Source organism: Panthera pardus, unplaced genomic scaffold (assembly GCF_024362965.1).
Source record: "Panthera pardus isolate Hobbes unplaced genomic scaffold, ASM2436296v1 HiC_scaffold_8, whole genome shotgun sequence".
NCBI classification, from domain to species: domain Eukaryota; kingdom Metazoa; phylum Chordata; class Mammalia; order Carnivora; family Felidae; genus Panthera; species Panthera pardus.
In genome coordinates this window covers 18933149-18947345 of record NW_026527013.1, presented here as the reverse complement: position 1 = coordinate 18947345, position 14197 = coordinate 18933149, and the positions used below count along the sequence as shown (strand labels likewise).

General features: G+C 55.0%; 2 protein-coding genes across 11 annotated transcripts; one reads left to right on the top strand and one right to left on the bottom strand.

The window, feature by feature from the left end:
* Positions 1 to 176: 176 nt before the first annotated feature.
* On the bottom strand, positions 177 to 1971 carry INKA1 (inka box actin regulator 1). The gene is made up of 2 exons (XM_019416854.2): positions 1759 to 1971; positions 177 to 1010 (listed from the first exon to the last, which is right to left on the bottom strand). The coding sequence occupies exons 1-2, from the start codon at positions 1969 to 1971 to the stop codon at positions 219 to 221; spliced, it is 1005 nt and encodes a 334-aa protein (XP_019272399.2). The 3' UTR covers positions 177 to 218.
* A 599-nt stretch (positions 1972 to 2570) lies between these two features.
* Positions 2571 to 13488, top strand: CDHR4 (cadherin related family member 4). 10 transcript variants are annotated; one of them, XM_019416849.2, is made up of 19 exons: positions 2571 to 5586; positions 5935 to 6119; positions 6244 to 6406; positions 6483 to 6574; positions 7094 to 7204; positions 8560 to 8663; positions 8858 to 8994; positions 9278 to 9461; positions 9560 to 9713; positions 9970 to 10063; positions 10368 to 10571; positions 10652 to 10791; positions 11013 to 11163; positions 11243 to 11463; positions 11693 to 11835; positions 12334 to 12390; positions 12492 to 12582; positions 12810 to 12837; positions 13334 to 13488. In XM_019416849.2, the coding sequence occupies exons 1-19, from the start codon at positions 5538 to 5540 to the stop codon at positions 13387 to 13389; spliced, it is 2364 nt and encodes a 787-aa protein (XP_019272394.1). In that variant the 5' UTR covers positions 2571 to 5537; the 3' UTR covers positions 13390 to 13488. The 10 variants fall into 10 exon arrangements, 7 of the variants coding, with proteins under 7 accessions (XP_019272394.1, XP_053752893.1, XP_053752892.1 ...); XM_053896918.1 differs by having other exon boundaries at positions 12807 to 12837; XM_053896917.1 differs by having other exon boundaries at positions 10368 to 10568; positions 12807 to 13488.
* The last annotated feature ends 709 nt before the right edge of the window (positions 13489 to 14197 follow it).

The following is a 14197-nucleotide window of genomic DNA, read 5'->3' as shown; positions in this document are numbered from 1 at the left end:
GTGTAAGTGGAGAGGATGGATGGCAAAACATGGGGCAGTAATGCACAGGGTGGGTGATGTGGGCATGACAGGGACCCCTGCAGGGAAGGAAAAGGCTCTTTAGCTTCACCTGCCTGGGCTGCGCCTCAAAGGGCTGGGGCCACCTCCTAGAGCCTCAGGGGTATGGAACCAGGATAGACCAGAGAAAGGTCTTTATTGTCCCAGGCTGGAGGGCAGGGTCAGAGGTAGCTGACATCATTGCAGATGATGGGTTGGCGGCTTCGGCAGCTCATGAGGGCTGCAAATCGTGAGACATCTGCAGGCAGTTCAGGTTCCGGGCGAGGTGGGCATGACAGTCGCTTTCCTGCCATAGCAGCCCTGCGTGCCCTGGCCAGCTGGCGCCGCAGCTGCTCAGAGAGCCCAAGCAGGAACTGAGGGGGCCGAGCACGGGCACGGGGCCCACCACTATCATCCCCCTCACCTGCTGCCTCTGGTAGCTCCATCCAGTTGTGCACCAAGTCAGCAAAGCAGTTGTCGCCCAGCACTAGGGGCTGGCGACTGCGACCTCTGTTCAGCAGGGCTGCAGTCCAGTCTTCAGCTTCCAAGCCCTGCCAGTGCTCCAGGCAAGCGTCTGGTGTAGACTTGGGCCGTGGTCGACGGGCAGGTGGTGCACCGGCCACAGGGGCCCTGCTAGGCAGAGGAATGCCACTGGCCGAGAGGCGCTGTCTATGGGGGGGCCATGCTGGGGGTGTTGGGTGCTGGAGTACAGGCAGCTCATCCTCTCTCCATGTGCTGCCCGACACCTCAGAGAAGCCAGAGTCCCAGTCCAGGACATGCTCCCTTGGGCTCCCCAAGGCAATACCCTTGTCTCCTGTCACCATACCTTCTTCCTCTTCCACACAGCCGACTGAGTCCTCTTCCAAGGCATCTGAGGCCCTGAGTCCATGGCTGAGCCAAACACCTGGGCCAGGTTTGGGGGATGGTGGAAGGGGGCCAGACATGGGGGGTGAGCCAGTGTCCCGGCCACACAGCTGTGGAGGAAGAGAGGGCCCAAGTTGGAAGGGTAGTGCTTGTCACCCCTGCCTACCTAGCCAGAGTAGTCCCAAAGCAGAAGGCCCAGGAGGACTGGATAGGCCTGCAGGCCTGGGCAGCAAGGCCTCTAGTGGGCACAGGGCCGTCATGGGGGCGCTGGCACACGTAGCTCGTGTGACTCGCGTCAGCCGACCTGGTGGCAGTCCGGCAGGCTGCAGCACGCAGAGCTGGGCAAGTCAGTACCCGCCACCAGGGAGGGAGGCAGGGTTGTGGGCCCGCCTGCATCGGGAAGTAAGTCCTGTTCAGGGCTGGGGGTGGGGGAGCATCCCCTGTTTCCTGAGGGATTCAGCTCCCCAAAGCTCACAGCGTCTTTCAGAGAAAGAGCACTTGCCAGGTGGGGGGTAGAAGAAGTACAGATCAGCCTGGGGTAGAAGGCATCCATAGCAGCTCTAGCACCTCTTTAGTCCCTCGCAGCCCCCTGCTCAGCCCCAAAACAAATTTCTCCCCGCCACCTCCCTCCGCCGCCCCAGCAGCTTGGCCAGCTGGGCGGCTGTTACTTGATGCCCAGGGCAGCCCCCAACAGTCCGAAACCCGATGCGGGCCATCTGGGCCATCTGCGCCTCCCCGCCCCCATCCCGCCTTGGATGGGCACTCGGGACGGCCCCCTACCCGTGTGTCGTTCGGGCCGGACGGCAGCTGGGCACCCCACACGCGTCCTCACAAGCCACACCCGCTCCCAAGTCTCACCAGTTCCCAGCGGAGCTGGCTCAGGAAGCTGTCAAGCCGAGCGCTATGCATGCCCGTGCCGGAGCCCCCGCCAGGCCTGCCAATTCCTCTTCGAACTCCAGCGGGACCGGCGCGGAACGGGCCCAGCGGGCCGGCCAGCGGCACCCTGGCCCTCTGACTGGCGCCGCGGCTCCTCGCTCTCCGTAGCTCCCGCCGCCGCCACCGCCCCAACATCTGGCAGCCGCGCCCCGCCCCTGGTGCTGCAGCCAATGGGGCCGGGGAGGGACTGAAGTGGTCCCGCCCCTCGGGCACTGACGGGTGGATGTGCCTGACGCCCACTCCCCACTCCCCGCGAGCTCTGGGGGCGAGGGGCTGGGCTGTGTCTCGAAGCCGGGCGGGTCTGGCCTGGGACTTCCCGACAACCCTGGGCGGTTGAGCTCACTCCAGGTTCGCTGCTTCACCTAGGACAAGTCACTTCCCCGCAGTAGCCTCAGCTTCCCCGTTTTTCCCGGGATAGAACTGCAGTCCCTCCCGCAGGGGGCCTCAAGAGCTCGCGGCTCCGGTGGCTACGCCCACGTGAGGACAGAGCGCCCCCAGCCGTCGATCTAGCAGTGTTGTGGCCCATTCCGGGCGCGACCTACTGTATTCGGTCCTGAAACCGGCCTCGACAGACCCTGGAAGTGATGGGAGGGTCCGGCCCCAATGAGGACTCCAGGAGCTCTGGACCTTGCGGCAGCACAGAGGAGGGGCTTCAGCCAAAGCCCAGCCCGCACCCTCTCGGTCCTGCATCTGGGCCAAGCAAGGCGGGGCCGCCCTCTAGTGGGGAGGGCTCGGTTAGCCGCGATTCCTGCCGCAACATCCGCATTCCCTCTGCCCGCACCACTAGCCTACGGAGAGTGAGAGCAGGAGGGTTAGGGCGGCGCTCTCTGCCCAGAATGGTCCGAGTCCGTTCCTGGAGACCACTCCAGGATCCAAGGCTAGGTTCGAGGATACAGTCTAACTTGAGACAAGACTAATCAGTAGACAGAAAAATACCGGAAATGGGGGGCAGACGGGCTTGTTTGGGAGAGGGGACTCAGAGGAGGCCGCATTCTGTATGTGATCTGAGTGAACCATCATGGGAGATAAAGAAGAGGGGTATTCTAGGGGAACCTGGGTGGCTCAGTCGGCTGAGGGTCTGACTCTTAACTTTGATTCAGGTCATGATCTCACGGTTTGGCCATGGAGCTCTGCGCTGACAGCGTACTACTGCCTGCTTGGGATTCTGTCTCCCTTTCTCTTTGCCCCTCCCCCAATTGCTCTCTATATCTCTATTAAAATAAATAAAAATACACTTAAAAAAAAAAAAGAGGGGTATTCTAGGCAGATGGATCAGCCAGTTAAAGGCCCGGACAAGAGAGGATTTCGACAGGGCTTAAGACAAAGAAGGACCAAGTGTCTAGACAGTGGTAGTTGGGGGAATGAGGAGATCAGCAAAACCAGTCTCCTAGCGGCCTTAGAAAGAAATATAGGGATTTGTTTGTGGTGCGATGGGGGAGCACTGGGACTTTTGAGCAGGGAATGACCTGGGCTGGCTCCTGTTTAGATAATCCCATCTGCTTTAGGAGAACCACTCTGTAATGAGAGTGGAGGCTCCTGCCCTCATCCACCAAGAGAAGGGAGGGCCTGGGTCTGCGTGGGGCTGGGGCACAGAAGGGGGTGAATTTGGGGTATGTTCTGGAGTTAATATCAAGTTTTGCTGATGTATGAATATGAGTAGGGAAAGAGGAGCATCTAGCATGACTCCTAGATTTCTGGCCTGAACAACTGCTTGGATGGAGTGCTGTGAATTGATCCAGGAAAGACTGGAGAAGAACGGGTTTGGGGAGGAAAACCAAATGATTATTTGTGGACATGTGACCCTTGAGATGCCTGTTAGACATCCTATATGAGATGCCGGGTCAGCCACTGGGTATGTGACTCTGGAATTTGGGAGAGAAATCAGCACTGAAGCCTTAGATCTGGGAGGCAAAGTGAGTGGATGGTATTTAAGGCCATTGACTTGGAGATGGGAGAAGTGAGTATAGACAGAGGAGGGCAGCAGTCAGGACTGAGTCCTGGAACACTCCTCTGGGTGGTAGTAGGAAAGCAGAACCAGCAAAGGAGCTAAGCAGGAGCAGCTGGGGAGGTGGGAGGAAACAGAGTGTGGGCACTTTAGGAGCCAAGGGAGCAAGTGTCAAATGCTACCAAGGAGATAAGATTGGAGAATGAATTGTTGAAGCTGGTAGTATGCAGGTCTCTGAGGACTCCAACAGGGCAGTTTCATGAAGGGAGAGACAAACTTGATGATAGTGGGCAGAAGCAAGTGAGAGATGAAGAATTGGAAAGAGCAAGTGTAAACAACTTTTTAAAAATTGACATATAAATTTGGGGCATCTGGGTGGCTCAGTCTGTTAAATGTCTGACTCTTGATTTTGGCCTAGGTCATGATCTCACAGGTTTATGAGTTTGAGCCCCACATCAGGCTCTGGGCTGACAGTGCGGAGCCTGCTTGGGATGTTCTCTCTCTTCTCTTTCTGCCCCTCTTCTCTCTCTCTCTTTCTATCTCTCTCTCAGAATAAATGAACTTTAAAAAAGAAAAAAAATTTAAAAATTGACATATAGCATAAATATAACAATTGGACAACTCTCAAAGGTACAGCTCAATAAATTTAAAAAAATTTTTTTACATTTATTTATTTTCGAGAGACAGAAAGAGGCAGAGCATAAGTGGGGAGGCAGAGAGAGAATGAGACATAGAATCTGAAGCAGGCTCCAGGCTCTGAACTGTCAGCAGAGAGCCCGACGTGGGGCTCAAACTCACAAACCGTGAGATCATGACCTGAGCTGGAGTCAGATGCTTAACTGACTGAGTCACCCAGGCACCCCTCAATAAATGTTTTTTAAAGTTTATTTATTTATTTTGAGAGAGACAGAGACAGCACAAGTGGAGGGAGGGGCAGAGAGAGAGAGAGAGAGAGAGAGAGAGAGAGAGAATCCCAAGCAGGCTCCATGCTGGCAACACAGAGCCTGATGCATGGCTCAAACCCACAAAGCCATGAGATCATGACCTGAGCCTAACCAAGAGTTGGACACTTAACCAGCTAAGCCACCCAGGCGCCCCCAGCTCAATAAATGTTAAAGTCTGTAGACACTTATGCATCTGTCACCTAGATCAAGGTAGAAACTGTCCCCAGCTCCTCCAAGAGGCCACTTTGTGCCCCCTCCAGTTGATACCCCCCCCCCACATAACCACTAATTTGATTTATATCACCAAGGATTCTTTTTGCTTCTTGAATGTAGACAACTTTTAAGAGATTTTGTTGATGGCTGGGCTCAGATTTTGTAGACAGATAAAGTTTTAATGGTGAGGGGAAGTGGGCAACTGGGGTTTGGACTCTGTGGGGTAGCAAATCCTGAGCCCAGTTTTCCTGGGTGCTGTGCTTGTGCTGTCTCCAAGGACTGCATGACTGAGACTTACTTCCCTGAACTTCAGTTCCCCTACCTGAAGTTTGATCCTTTTCCCCTAACATTTCCTTTGGGTTGTAGTAAGAACGGGGGGATTCATCAGAAGCAGTGAAACCTGGGGTTGTCCAGACCTCTTAATGCCTGTCTGGAGTCTAGAGCTCAAGTCACCAGGGATGGGCGGAGCTAGAATCTGGGAGGCTCAGGAGTGCAGCCTGCCCAGCTCTGTTTAAGCGACTCACCTGACAACGGGGTGAGCCTGACAAACACGGCTGGTCTTCTGGAGTCTCCTCTGCTGTCTGCATCTTGAGGCCACTATGGCACTGCTCAGGATCCTGGCGCTTCTGCTTGCTCTGACTGTCTCTGGTGAGGAGTTGGTGGGTGGGGGAACCCCAGTTCTCACGCCCATCCCCCCCATTCCACACTGGAGTGGAATTGTGATCCTTCTTGGATAAGCTACCATGGAGTGCAGGGCCTGGGGGAGAGCAAGGGAAAAGGGCAAAGATCTAACTCCCTGACCCTCATTTCTTATCATGTCTGCTTCCTCAACCAAGTGCTCACGTCTGTGAAATGAGCTGTGCCATTGTTGGATATGGGGGACAAGGAAGAGTTTTGGCTGCTTGGCCCCTAGATGTGACCAGGCCCTGAGGGAGAAGGTCAGGACTATGCTTGTGTGTGGGGGGACCTCCGGTCTGAATTGTCTCTTCCTCACAGAACTCCACTGCCTGCCCTGGTTCATAAATGTCTCTGAGAGCCAGGGACCCGGCACGATCCTTCAGTCCTTCTCCTTCAACTGCACTTCTCACATGCCCACCCTGCAGTTGGTCCATGTGCAGCCACCCACCACCTTCTTCAACCCACCCAGCCTGACCAGGTGGCAGGGGATCTATGTGGGCACGGTAGGGTCATGGGCACAGATGGGAGCCACGGAGGAACATGGGCAGTCCCTAAATTCACAAAGCCACAGGCAGTACAGGGGGGTGGAGAGCCTACAGTCCCACATGCACTGCCTACCTGCCACAGGTGACCTTAAGCAGCTCGGCCCGGCTGGATGCTCTATCGGTGAATCACTATAAGCTGCAGCTGCGGTTCACATGTGGCAACCATGTGATGGAGGGACCACTCTCTGTGAATGTGCGGCGGGACCCTGGTCATAGTGCATGTGCTGGCCGGTTTGCCAGCCCAGGTGAGGCCAGGGGCAGCAGGCAGGGGGTGGGCAGGCATGGCCTGAACAGAGCCTCCCTGACCTCTCCTCTGGCTAGCTGGAGAAATCATTCAGGTTCTGGAAACAGTCACACCTGGGGCCAGACTGTACACTCTGCTGCTGCCAGGCCTGGAAGTCCAGCGTGCCCAGGTGAGCCCAGCACATAGGTAGTGGGAGACAGAATGAGAGAGGCACATGGGGAGACCAAACCGGGCCCCTTCTTGTCCCAGCCCCTCTCTAGCCACCACCCCCCCACACACACCGCCCAGCAGAGGAACGCTTTAGTGTCAGCTAAGCCTCTGCGTGATCTATGTTCTTGGAGAGAGCCGCTGATGGCTGCCCATCCCCAAAGACCATGGCTGTTCCTATAAGGACATCTCAGGGGCTTGTGTTCTTTCATGTTCTCTGTGTGTATTGAATTCTCCCTGAAAATTGTGTTACTTTTGTAATCCCCAAAATAAATGCAGTTTGAAAAGCAAAATAATTGGTTTAAAACCAGAGAAGATTGAGGATCGGGGCCAGGGGTGGAGGTTGGGGACCCACCCTGTATCGGGGTATGGGAGGGTTTGGTGTGGACAGGTACTTGCTAGGTTGCTGGGGGATTTTGGCAGGGATGCTGTGGGGTACTGGGGGCTGAGGCTGGGGCTTCCAGCATCTCTGTCCTGTCAGATAAATATCATCAGTGCCCAGGACCCTCCATACTTTCCTGGACCTTTCTCCATCAATGGTCAAGGTTGGCTGCTGGTGCCATCCCAGGGCCTCAAAGGCCAGGCTGAAAAGGTGAGCATGACTTGGGACCTGGGATACCCATGGATGGGGCACACAATGGACAGAGCCACCACTTCCTGGAGGTTTGTTTGTTCTTGGCCTTCTAGATTTTGCTGCCCCGTGTTCAGACATAGCCACCTGTACATGCTGCCACATGATGGCTATTCTCCCACATTTGCCTGGTTCTGTGATGGGTTCTGGAGTTCCAGAAAGAAAAGGGAGCCCCTCATGCCTCTAATAGAATTGAGAATGTTCAGAGCATTCACACAGGAAGAGAAAGTTCTGGGTAAAGTGGCTAGTACAGTCTGGAGAAGGCTAGAGAAATTCCTTTGTTGTTATTATTTTTTTAAACATTAAAAGTTTTGTTGGGGTGCCTGGGTGGCTCAGTCGGTTGAGCGTCCGACTTCAGCTCAGGTCATGAGCTCGTGAGTTCGGGCCCCACGTCGGGCTCTGTGCTGACAGCTCGGAGCCTGGAGCCTGCTTCGGATTCTGTGTGTGTGTCTCTCTCTGCCCCTAACCCACTCGCATTCTGTCTCTGTCTCTCTCAAAAATAAATAAACATTAAAAAAACTAAACATTAAAAGTTTTGTTTTTGATTTTTGCTTTTGAAGTTTATTTATTTTGAGAAAGAGTGTGAGCAGGGGCGGGGCAGAGGGAGAGGGAGTGAGAAAGAATCCCAAGAAGGCTCTGCACTGTCAGAGCAGAGCCAGATGCAAGGCTTGATGCGGGGCTTGAACTCACGAACCAACCCATGAGATCATGACCTGAGCTGAAATCAAGAGTCAGATGCCTAACCAACTGATCCACCCAGGAGTCCTGAGAAATTCTTTCTTTAAAATTTCCATGCCTTTTTTAAAAAAGTTTATTTATTTGTTTTGAGAGAAAAAGTGCAAGTGGGAAAGGAGAAGAGAGAGAGGGAGAGAGAGAGAATCCCAAGCAGGCTCTGCACTGTCAGCACAGAGCCCTATGCAGGGCTCAAACTCATGAGTTGTGAGATCATGACCTGAGCCAAAATCAAGAGTCCAATGCTTAATCTACTGAGCCACCCAGGTGCCCTGAGAAGTTCCTTCTTTAAAATTCCATGTTTTAGTGACTGGCTCTTAGTAACTCTAAATGATGTCACATTGTGAATAACTCAGATATCACACTTCTTTGAGCTGTTTGCATCCTAAAGGAAATATTTATGGCCCCAAGAATGGGACTTAAAGGAGTGCCTGTAAGCATAGAGATCATGGGGTGGGAGTGGGGGCTCCTTGTGGAGGGCCCCAGGTGAGGGGGGGGGCGGTTGCTATTTGAAAGGACGACTGGGCACAGACATACAGGTATACACACACTGTAGTTCCCTTACTGTTCTGTGTGCACTGCAGGTCTTCCAGCTTCAGATTTTGGTGACTTTTGGACAAAATCGAAGCTGCCTTGGGATGCTCAAGGTCAAAGTTTTGCCTGTTCCCTCCAGCCTGATCTCTTTCCTGTAAGGCTCCCCTACCCCGAGTACAGTGAAGGAGACATGGCCTAGCCCCAGGGAATTGGGAGTGAGGTTAAGGGGTGGGGTTGCTGGGGTGTCCCCAGCTAGCTCGGGTATGAGGGAAGCCCCGGGGGAGGGGCACGCCGGCAGGGCCAGGGATGGCGGGAGAGGGCATAGCTAGTTTCCCCCTTTTGGTCCAGGAAGCAAGCCTCGAATATCACCATCCTGGAGGACCTGCCCCCCGGGGGTAAGGTGGTTCAGGTCCGGGCCCGGGGCTTCGACGTGCGCTACGAAATCCTCTCCCCGGTGCCCTGCCCCCTCTTCTCCATCGGACGTGGTGAGGGGCATAATGGGGAGCGGTGCGGGATGCCTCCCAGGCTGGTCCACAGTGATCCGCACTACCTCCTCGCCCTGCTGAGAAACGGGGCTGAAACCCAGGCAGACACGGGCGCGGTGCCGTTTGGGGGCCGGGCTAGAATTAGAGGCGAGCCTTGGAGGAGGCAGCAGGGGTGGCCAGACTCAGCCTCCTCCCGCTGAGGGTGGATTAGGTGTGAGGGTGGGGACCAAACCGACCTGGGGGCGGGTCTAAACTCAGCATTCCCCGCCCCTACCCCGCCCAGCCGACGGTGTGATTCGCACCACCGCGCCTCTGGAGTTAGCGCAGGCCCCGGGCGCGGCGGTCACTAGACTGCGAGTGAAGGCCCACGAACGGCTCAGGCCGTGGGCCAGCGTGGAGCTCGAGCTCACGGTGAACGTGCGCTCGGTCAACCGCTGGCCTCCGCGCTGCCTCCCAGCGATGCTGGTGTGAGTATACAGGAACCTTACGTAAGCTATAGGGGTGAGAACCATGGTTCTCCTGGTCCAGACTGACTTTTGCCCTGCCGCCGTCATTCTGCTCCCAGGACTCAAATCCCCGAGACCACGCCGGTGGGCACCGTGCTGAACACCTTCACTTGTGCTGATCCAGACTCTCCCGGCTCCATCCTCGACTACCAGCTGCAGTTCCACAGCCCTCCTGGCTCAGCTAGCCTCTGCCTTCGGGACAGGGTCCTGGAGGTGCCCAGTCCCCGCCTCCTGACCCACATGCAGGGTGCTGGGGACTGTAAGGTGGAGGGGTCGGGGGGCAAAGGTCTGTGGGAGCTGAGACCATTGCCGTGAGGGAGATGGTGGTGGAGCCAATCTGCACTCACAGAGCTGGAAAGCAGAGGCTCAGGGTTGACCATGTGTGGTTGCCCTGACCTGAGGTGGCCCAGTGTGCCTCTAGACTTTTCCAGGCCTTGGCTCAGCCTCACTTTGTGGCCCCTCTGGCCAGGTGAATGCCACACTGGACTGTGACGCTCGTGGGGCCTGCTTTCAGCATGCAGCCTCCATCCTGGTGCTCGATGGTGGTCAGCCCCTGATGACCAGTGAGTAACCATACCCAGGGCTGGACATCCAGGACAGGGCTGTTCTGTACCTCTCTCCCCATCCTTAAGATAGGGTCACCTCTCCTCCCACAGAAATCAATAGGGCACAGTTGTCTCCCTAGGGTGGGACATATGTCTCCTCTCCTAGACACCTCCCCACCCAGGGAGGAATGGCTATTGTTCGTCCTCCTTCCAGACCCTCTCCCTCCTTAAACCCCCAGGGCAGGGCCATGTCTCCCTCCTTAGACCCTAGAGAATGGCTGGGCACCCCATGCCAGCTCCTTGACTGTCAAATGGCCTCCAGCTGAGGTGCCAGTACTGGTGATGGTGACTCCTGTGAACGAGTTCTCCCCAGCCTGTGTCCCACACAAGTTCCGGATCCGGGAAGATGCAGGGCCCCACACTCTGCTGGGCTCTGTGGTGGGCATGGACAAGGATTACCCACACAACAACATTGAGTACTACATCTCTGGCGGGCCTACCATCTTTTCTGTGGACCGTCTCAGTGGTACTCCCACCCCAGGGCTGGGATGGAGGGTTGGAACCAGAGTTGACTCTGCAGGCTGAGGCTGTGGGCATCTCTTTTAGGGGAGGTTCATCTCCTGGGATCTTTGGACTATGAGCTGCAGACATTATACAGGCTCAATGTCCTGCTGATTGACCATGGCCAAGACCAGGACCCCACTCACCACCGCTCTGGTTCCTGTACAATTACCATTGAGGTTGAGGTAATTGAGCCCCGAGGCCTTGGGCAAAATTGGAAAGTGTTCACATCTTCCTCTAGCATTCTGCTTTTCCACCCTGTGCCTAAGTTTCCTCCGTTAGTTGGTTGAAGAGGGATGGTGCCTCATTATGGAAACCTTTGGAGCCTGTTGCCTGACACCTAGGCTCTGGAGGAGACTGAGGGGCTGGCCTGAGGATTTGGGGTGACCTGGCTATATTCCTGCAGGATGTGAATGATCATGCCCCCGAGTGTCAGCCTCCATTTCAGGAACTCACCATCTACGCTCTCCTGGGCCATAGTGTGGAGGTGACCAAGGTGTCATGTTGGGTTCCTCAGGAGCCACAGCGTCTGGCCTTCTCCTACAGCATTGTGGGAGGTGAGGATCATGGGGGCCACCAGGCTGTTGGGGAAGGAGCAGGCCAAGGCCAACAACGGTCCCCTTCTTCTGCTTTCAGGGAATAGTCAGAACCGATTCAGCCTGCAAGGAGCCACCCTGGTGTACAACAACATCTTGTTGGGGCCTCTCTGGCCAGAGCAGTTCTATACTTATGAGCTGTTGATCCGTGTGGCCGATGCAGGTCCCTCCATCCCCCACCTCAGTACCACAGCCACCGTCAGTGTGCATCTAATTCCCTGGAGCGCCAGCACGGTGGCCACCCGCACCCACAGATCCACAGTGAGGGGGGGTCCTTGGGACCTTGGGGGGTAGGACGAAAGGATCTTGAAGGGCAAGGAGATCCAGTTTCCCCAAGTGGAACTATGGGGGAAGGCATTCCAGAGGGAACCGTTGAACATAAGGAGCCTGGCAATACAGAAGAGCAACTCTGGGGTGTGGGGTAGCCCAACCCTTGGAGTGATTTGAAGGCTGGATGATCATTTTGCCAGGGCTGTGGCCCCCATTTCAGGTGCCTTCAGTGATGACACCCCTGCTTGTGACTGACACAGAGGCTTTCTGGCAGCCGGAGCCCTGGTTTGTGGTGGTGCTGACAGTGACCAGCGCCCTCTTTGTCTTGGCTCTGGGCTGGCTCCTCCTCAGGCTCTTCCAGGGGTAGGGTTCTTATTCCTGAGCTCTTGCCCCAGCCCGTTAATGGACCTCATCTGTGATAGGTGCTTTCACCAAGATTTGGTGACAATGCCCAAGTTTATGAGCAGGCAAACTGCTATTAATGGGGGCTGCTCTCCCTCCAGAGGTCATCAGGTTAGAGGCAGAGGGGCACTAGGGGGAAATTGTCTCCATTGTTGGCACAGCTTGGTCTTGGAATGGAGTGGGTGTGGATGAGACCCAGTGCTTGACACTCAGAGTCTATCATGCACTGGGCGTTTGCCCCTATTCCTGACCCCTATCCTCCACTTGACACTTGTTCTGCCCCTAAGGGTGAGTTTTTTATGGGCGCAGGACTGACCCAGGGGAAGGTGGGGTAACAATGTAGGCATTGCATATGGACATTGGCTATCTCCAGTATACAGGGGCAGGTGGATGGTGCTGGTTCCTGGAGTCAGCAGGTCTGCAGCCTTCACTGCTTGGTCCCTCCTCCTGTCATTTTAGGTTGGTCCAGATGCATCAGACACCAAGCAAACCAACCCAGGCTTTGCTACTAAACGGGTCAGTTTCCTTTGCATACCTCTATGCCTGAGAGTCCATCTCTTAAATTCAGCCTGGGGCCAAGAGCCTTATCCTGTATTCGTGCTTTTACTTTGCCCCAGCATCCAGGGAACTGAGGAGTCCATTCAGGGGTTCATGGAGGCACCGAGAATGGAGATGTCCCAGGCACCCAGCAGTGTCGACCTGAGCTTGGTATGGCAACATACCATCCTGTATAGTGGGCACTGGGCTGCTCTAGAGGACTCCCCTCCCAAGCCTGCTTCCTTCCTTGTGGCTGGCTACCTCTGTGGTAGAGCCCATGCCAGCACCATCAGAATGGAGGAGGGAGGTGGGCTTCTGACCCCTATGGGAGCAGACCTCCACCTGCTCCTGGGGGCAGGGCTCAACTCATTACCCCCTCTCATTCTTCCCATCAGCAGCACTTTGATGGCAGAGCACAGGACTCCCGTGAGTCCCCCTTTTCCCAAACTACTCTTCACCTGGGTCCACTTTCTCTCCTTACCCCATCTCAGCGTCTCCTCCTACCACCAGGCATCCACTATCTACTCTTTCCCTGAATGGGGTCTGTTCTCACCCCAATGTTTCTCAAACATCTGTTGGGCCAGAAGGTGACTCAGACCTGGTCTGGTTCCTGCCCATGGCAGAAGCGGTGGTGAGGGGAAAGGCCCCCAGATATTACATTGTCATCAGTGATTTATGGCAGATTAATCTGGCACTGGGCTTAGGGAAGCTGGTGTTCAGTTTGGGGAAATCAAGGATGCTTCCTGTGCATTTGAGCTAGACCTCACAGGATTGCTGAGAAAGGAGGGAAGGGACAAGTTGGATCAAGCAGAAGGAGGGTCTCACCAAGGGTTCTGGAATGTCTTCCCCTACCTTTAAGGGAAGGAGGCTGTTCTGCTGAGTCCAGCAGTGCCCTCTCTCCCTCCTGACCATTTGAACTCAGGCACAGGCAGAGATTACCTGTTCAACACGCTCACAGGAGCCCGGCGCTGGCTCTGAAGACAAGAAGCTGCTTCACTATTTGTGGAATTTTTTCTTCCCATGATCATGCTGCTGAGTTTTTAAGTTGATTCAATAATAAACAAAATTACAAAAGAAGAGTCCCAGCCTTGAAAACCATCTGTGGGAGAGGCTCTGGGATCTGAGCTTCCTTGTTCTCACTTGGAGAGTGCCTTGCCTTCTGGGAAGGCTCTAGGGAGTAGTAAGTTTAGTTTAGTTTAGTTTTTTTAATTTTTTAAATGTTTATTTATTTTGGAGAGAGAGACAGAGTGTGAGTGGGGGGAGGAGCAGAGAGAGAGGGAGACACAGAATCTGAAGCAGGCTCCGGGCTCTGAGCTGTCACCACAGAGCACAGAGCCTGATGCAGGGCTCGAACTCACGAACGGTGAGATCGTGACCTGAGCTGAAGTCGGACGCTTACCGACTGAGCCACCCAGGCACCCCAAGATTAGTTTTCTTTAAAGAAGGCATTGTATGATGCTCTGGCTGATCATGATTAATGCAGAGGTAAGAGGCTGTTATCTTTGTGACAGAGGCCTCCAATCAGCCTGTTCCTTCAAAGACCACCTGCTCTAGCAGATGGGGAGGGCCCAGGAGCTTCCTTTTCCCACTGAAAGGAATACATTGTTGCTGTTTGAAGGCCCCCACCAACCTCTAGGGCTCTGCCAACTGTGTGTGGTTTTCTTGGGAAGGATCTGAACTTTTGCACTGAGGTGAGGGTTGGTGCAGACTTGAGACCCTTGTGGCATGGATGGCTATGAGGGATTGATGGTAGCCCCCTTCAGACGGGATATTCCTATTTCTTCCT

What these genes read in the sequence shown, in the direction of transcription:
- INKA1 (XM_019416854.2), bottom strand. Translation starts at nt 1,971, where the DNA reads ATGTTGGGGCGGTGGCGGCGGCGGGAGCTACGGAGAGCGAGGAGCCGC. An exon ending in GCCAGCTCCGCTGGGAACTG is followed by an intron (nt 1,011 to 1,758) that starts GTGAGACTTGGG and finishes CTTCCTCCACAG; the next exon opens with CTGTGTGGCCGGGACACTGG.
- CDHR4 (XM_019416845.2), top strand. Translation starts at nt 5,538, where the DNA reads ATGGCACTGCTCAGGATCCTGGCGCTTCTGCTTGCTCTGACTGTCTCT. An exon ending in TGCCTCCCAGCGATGCTGGT is followed by an intron (nt 9,462 to 9,559) that starts GTGAGTATACAG and finishes TTCTGCTCCCAG; the next exon opens with GACTCAAATCCCCGAGACCA. An exon ending in CTCCTCAGGCTCTTCCAGGG is followed by an intron (nt 11,836 to 12,333) that starts GTAGGGTTCTTA and finishes CTGTCATTTTAG; the next exon opens with GTTGGTCCAGATGCATCAGA.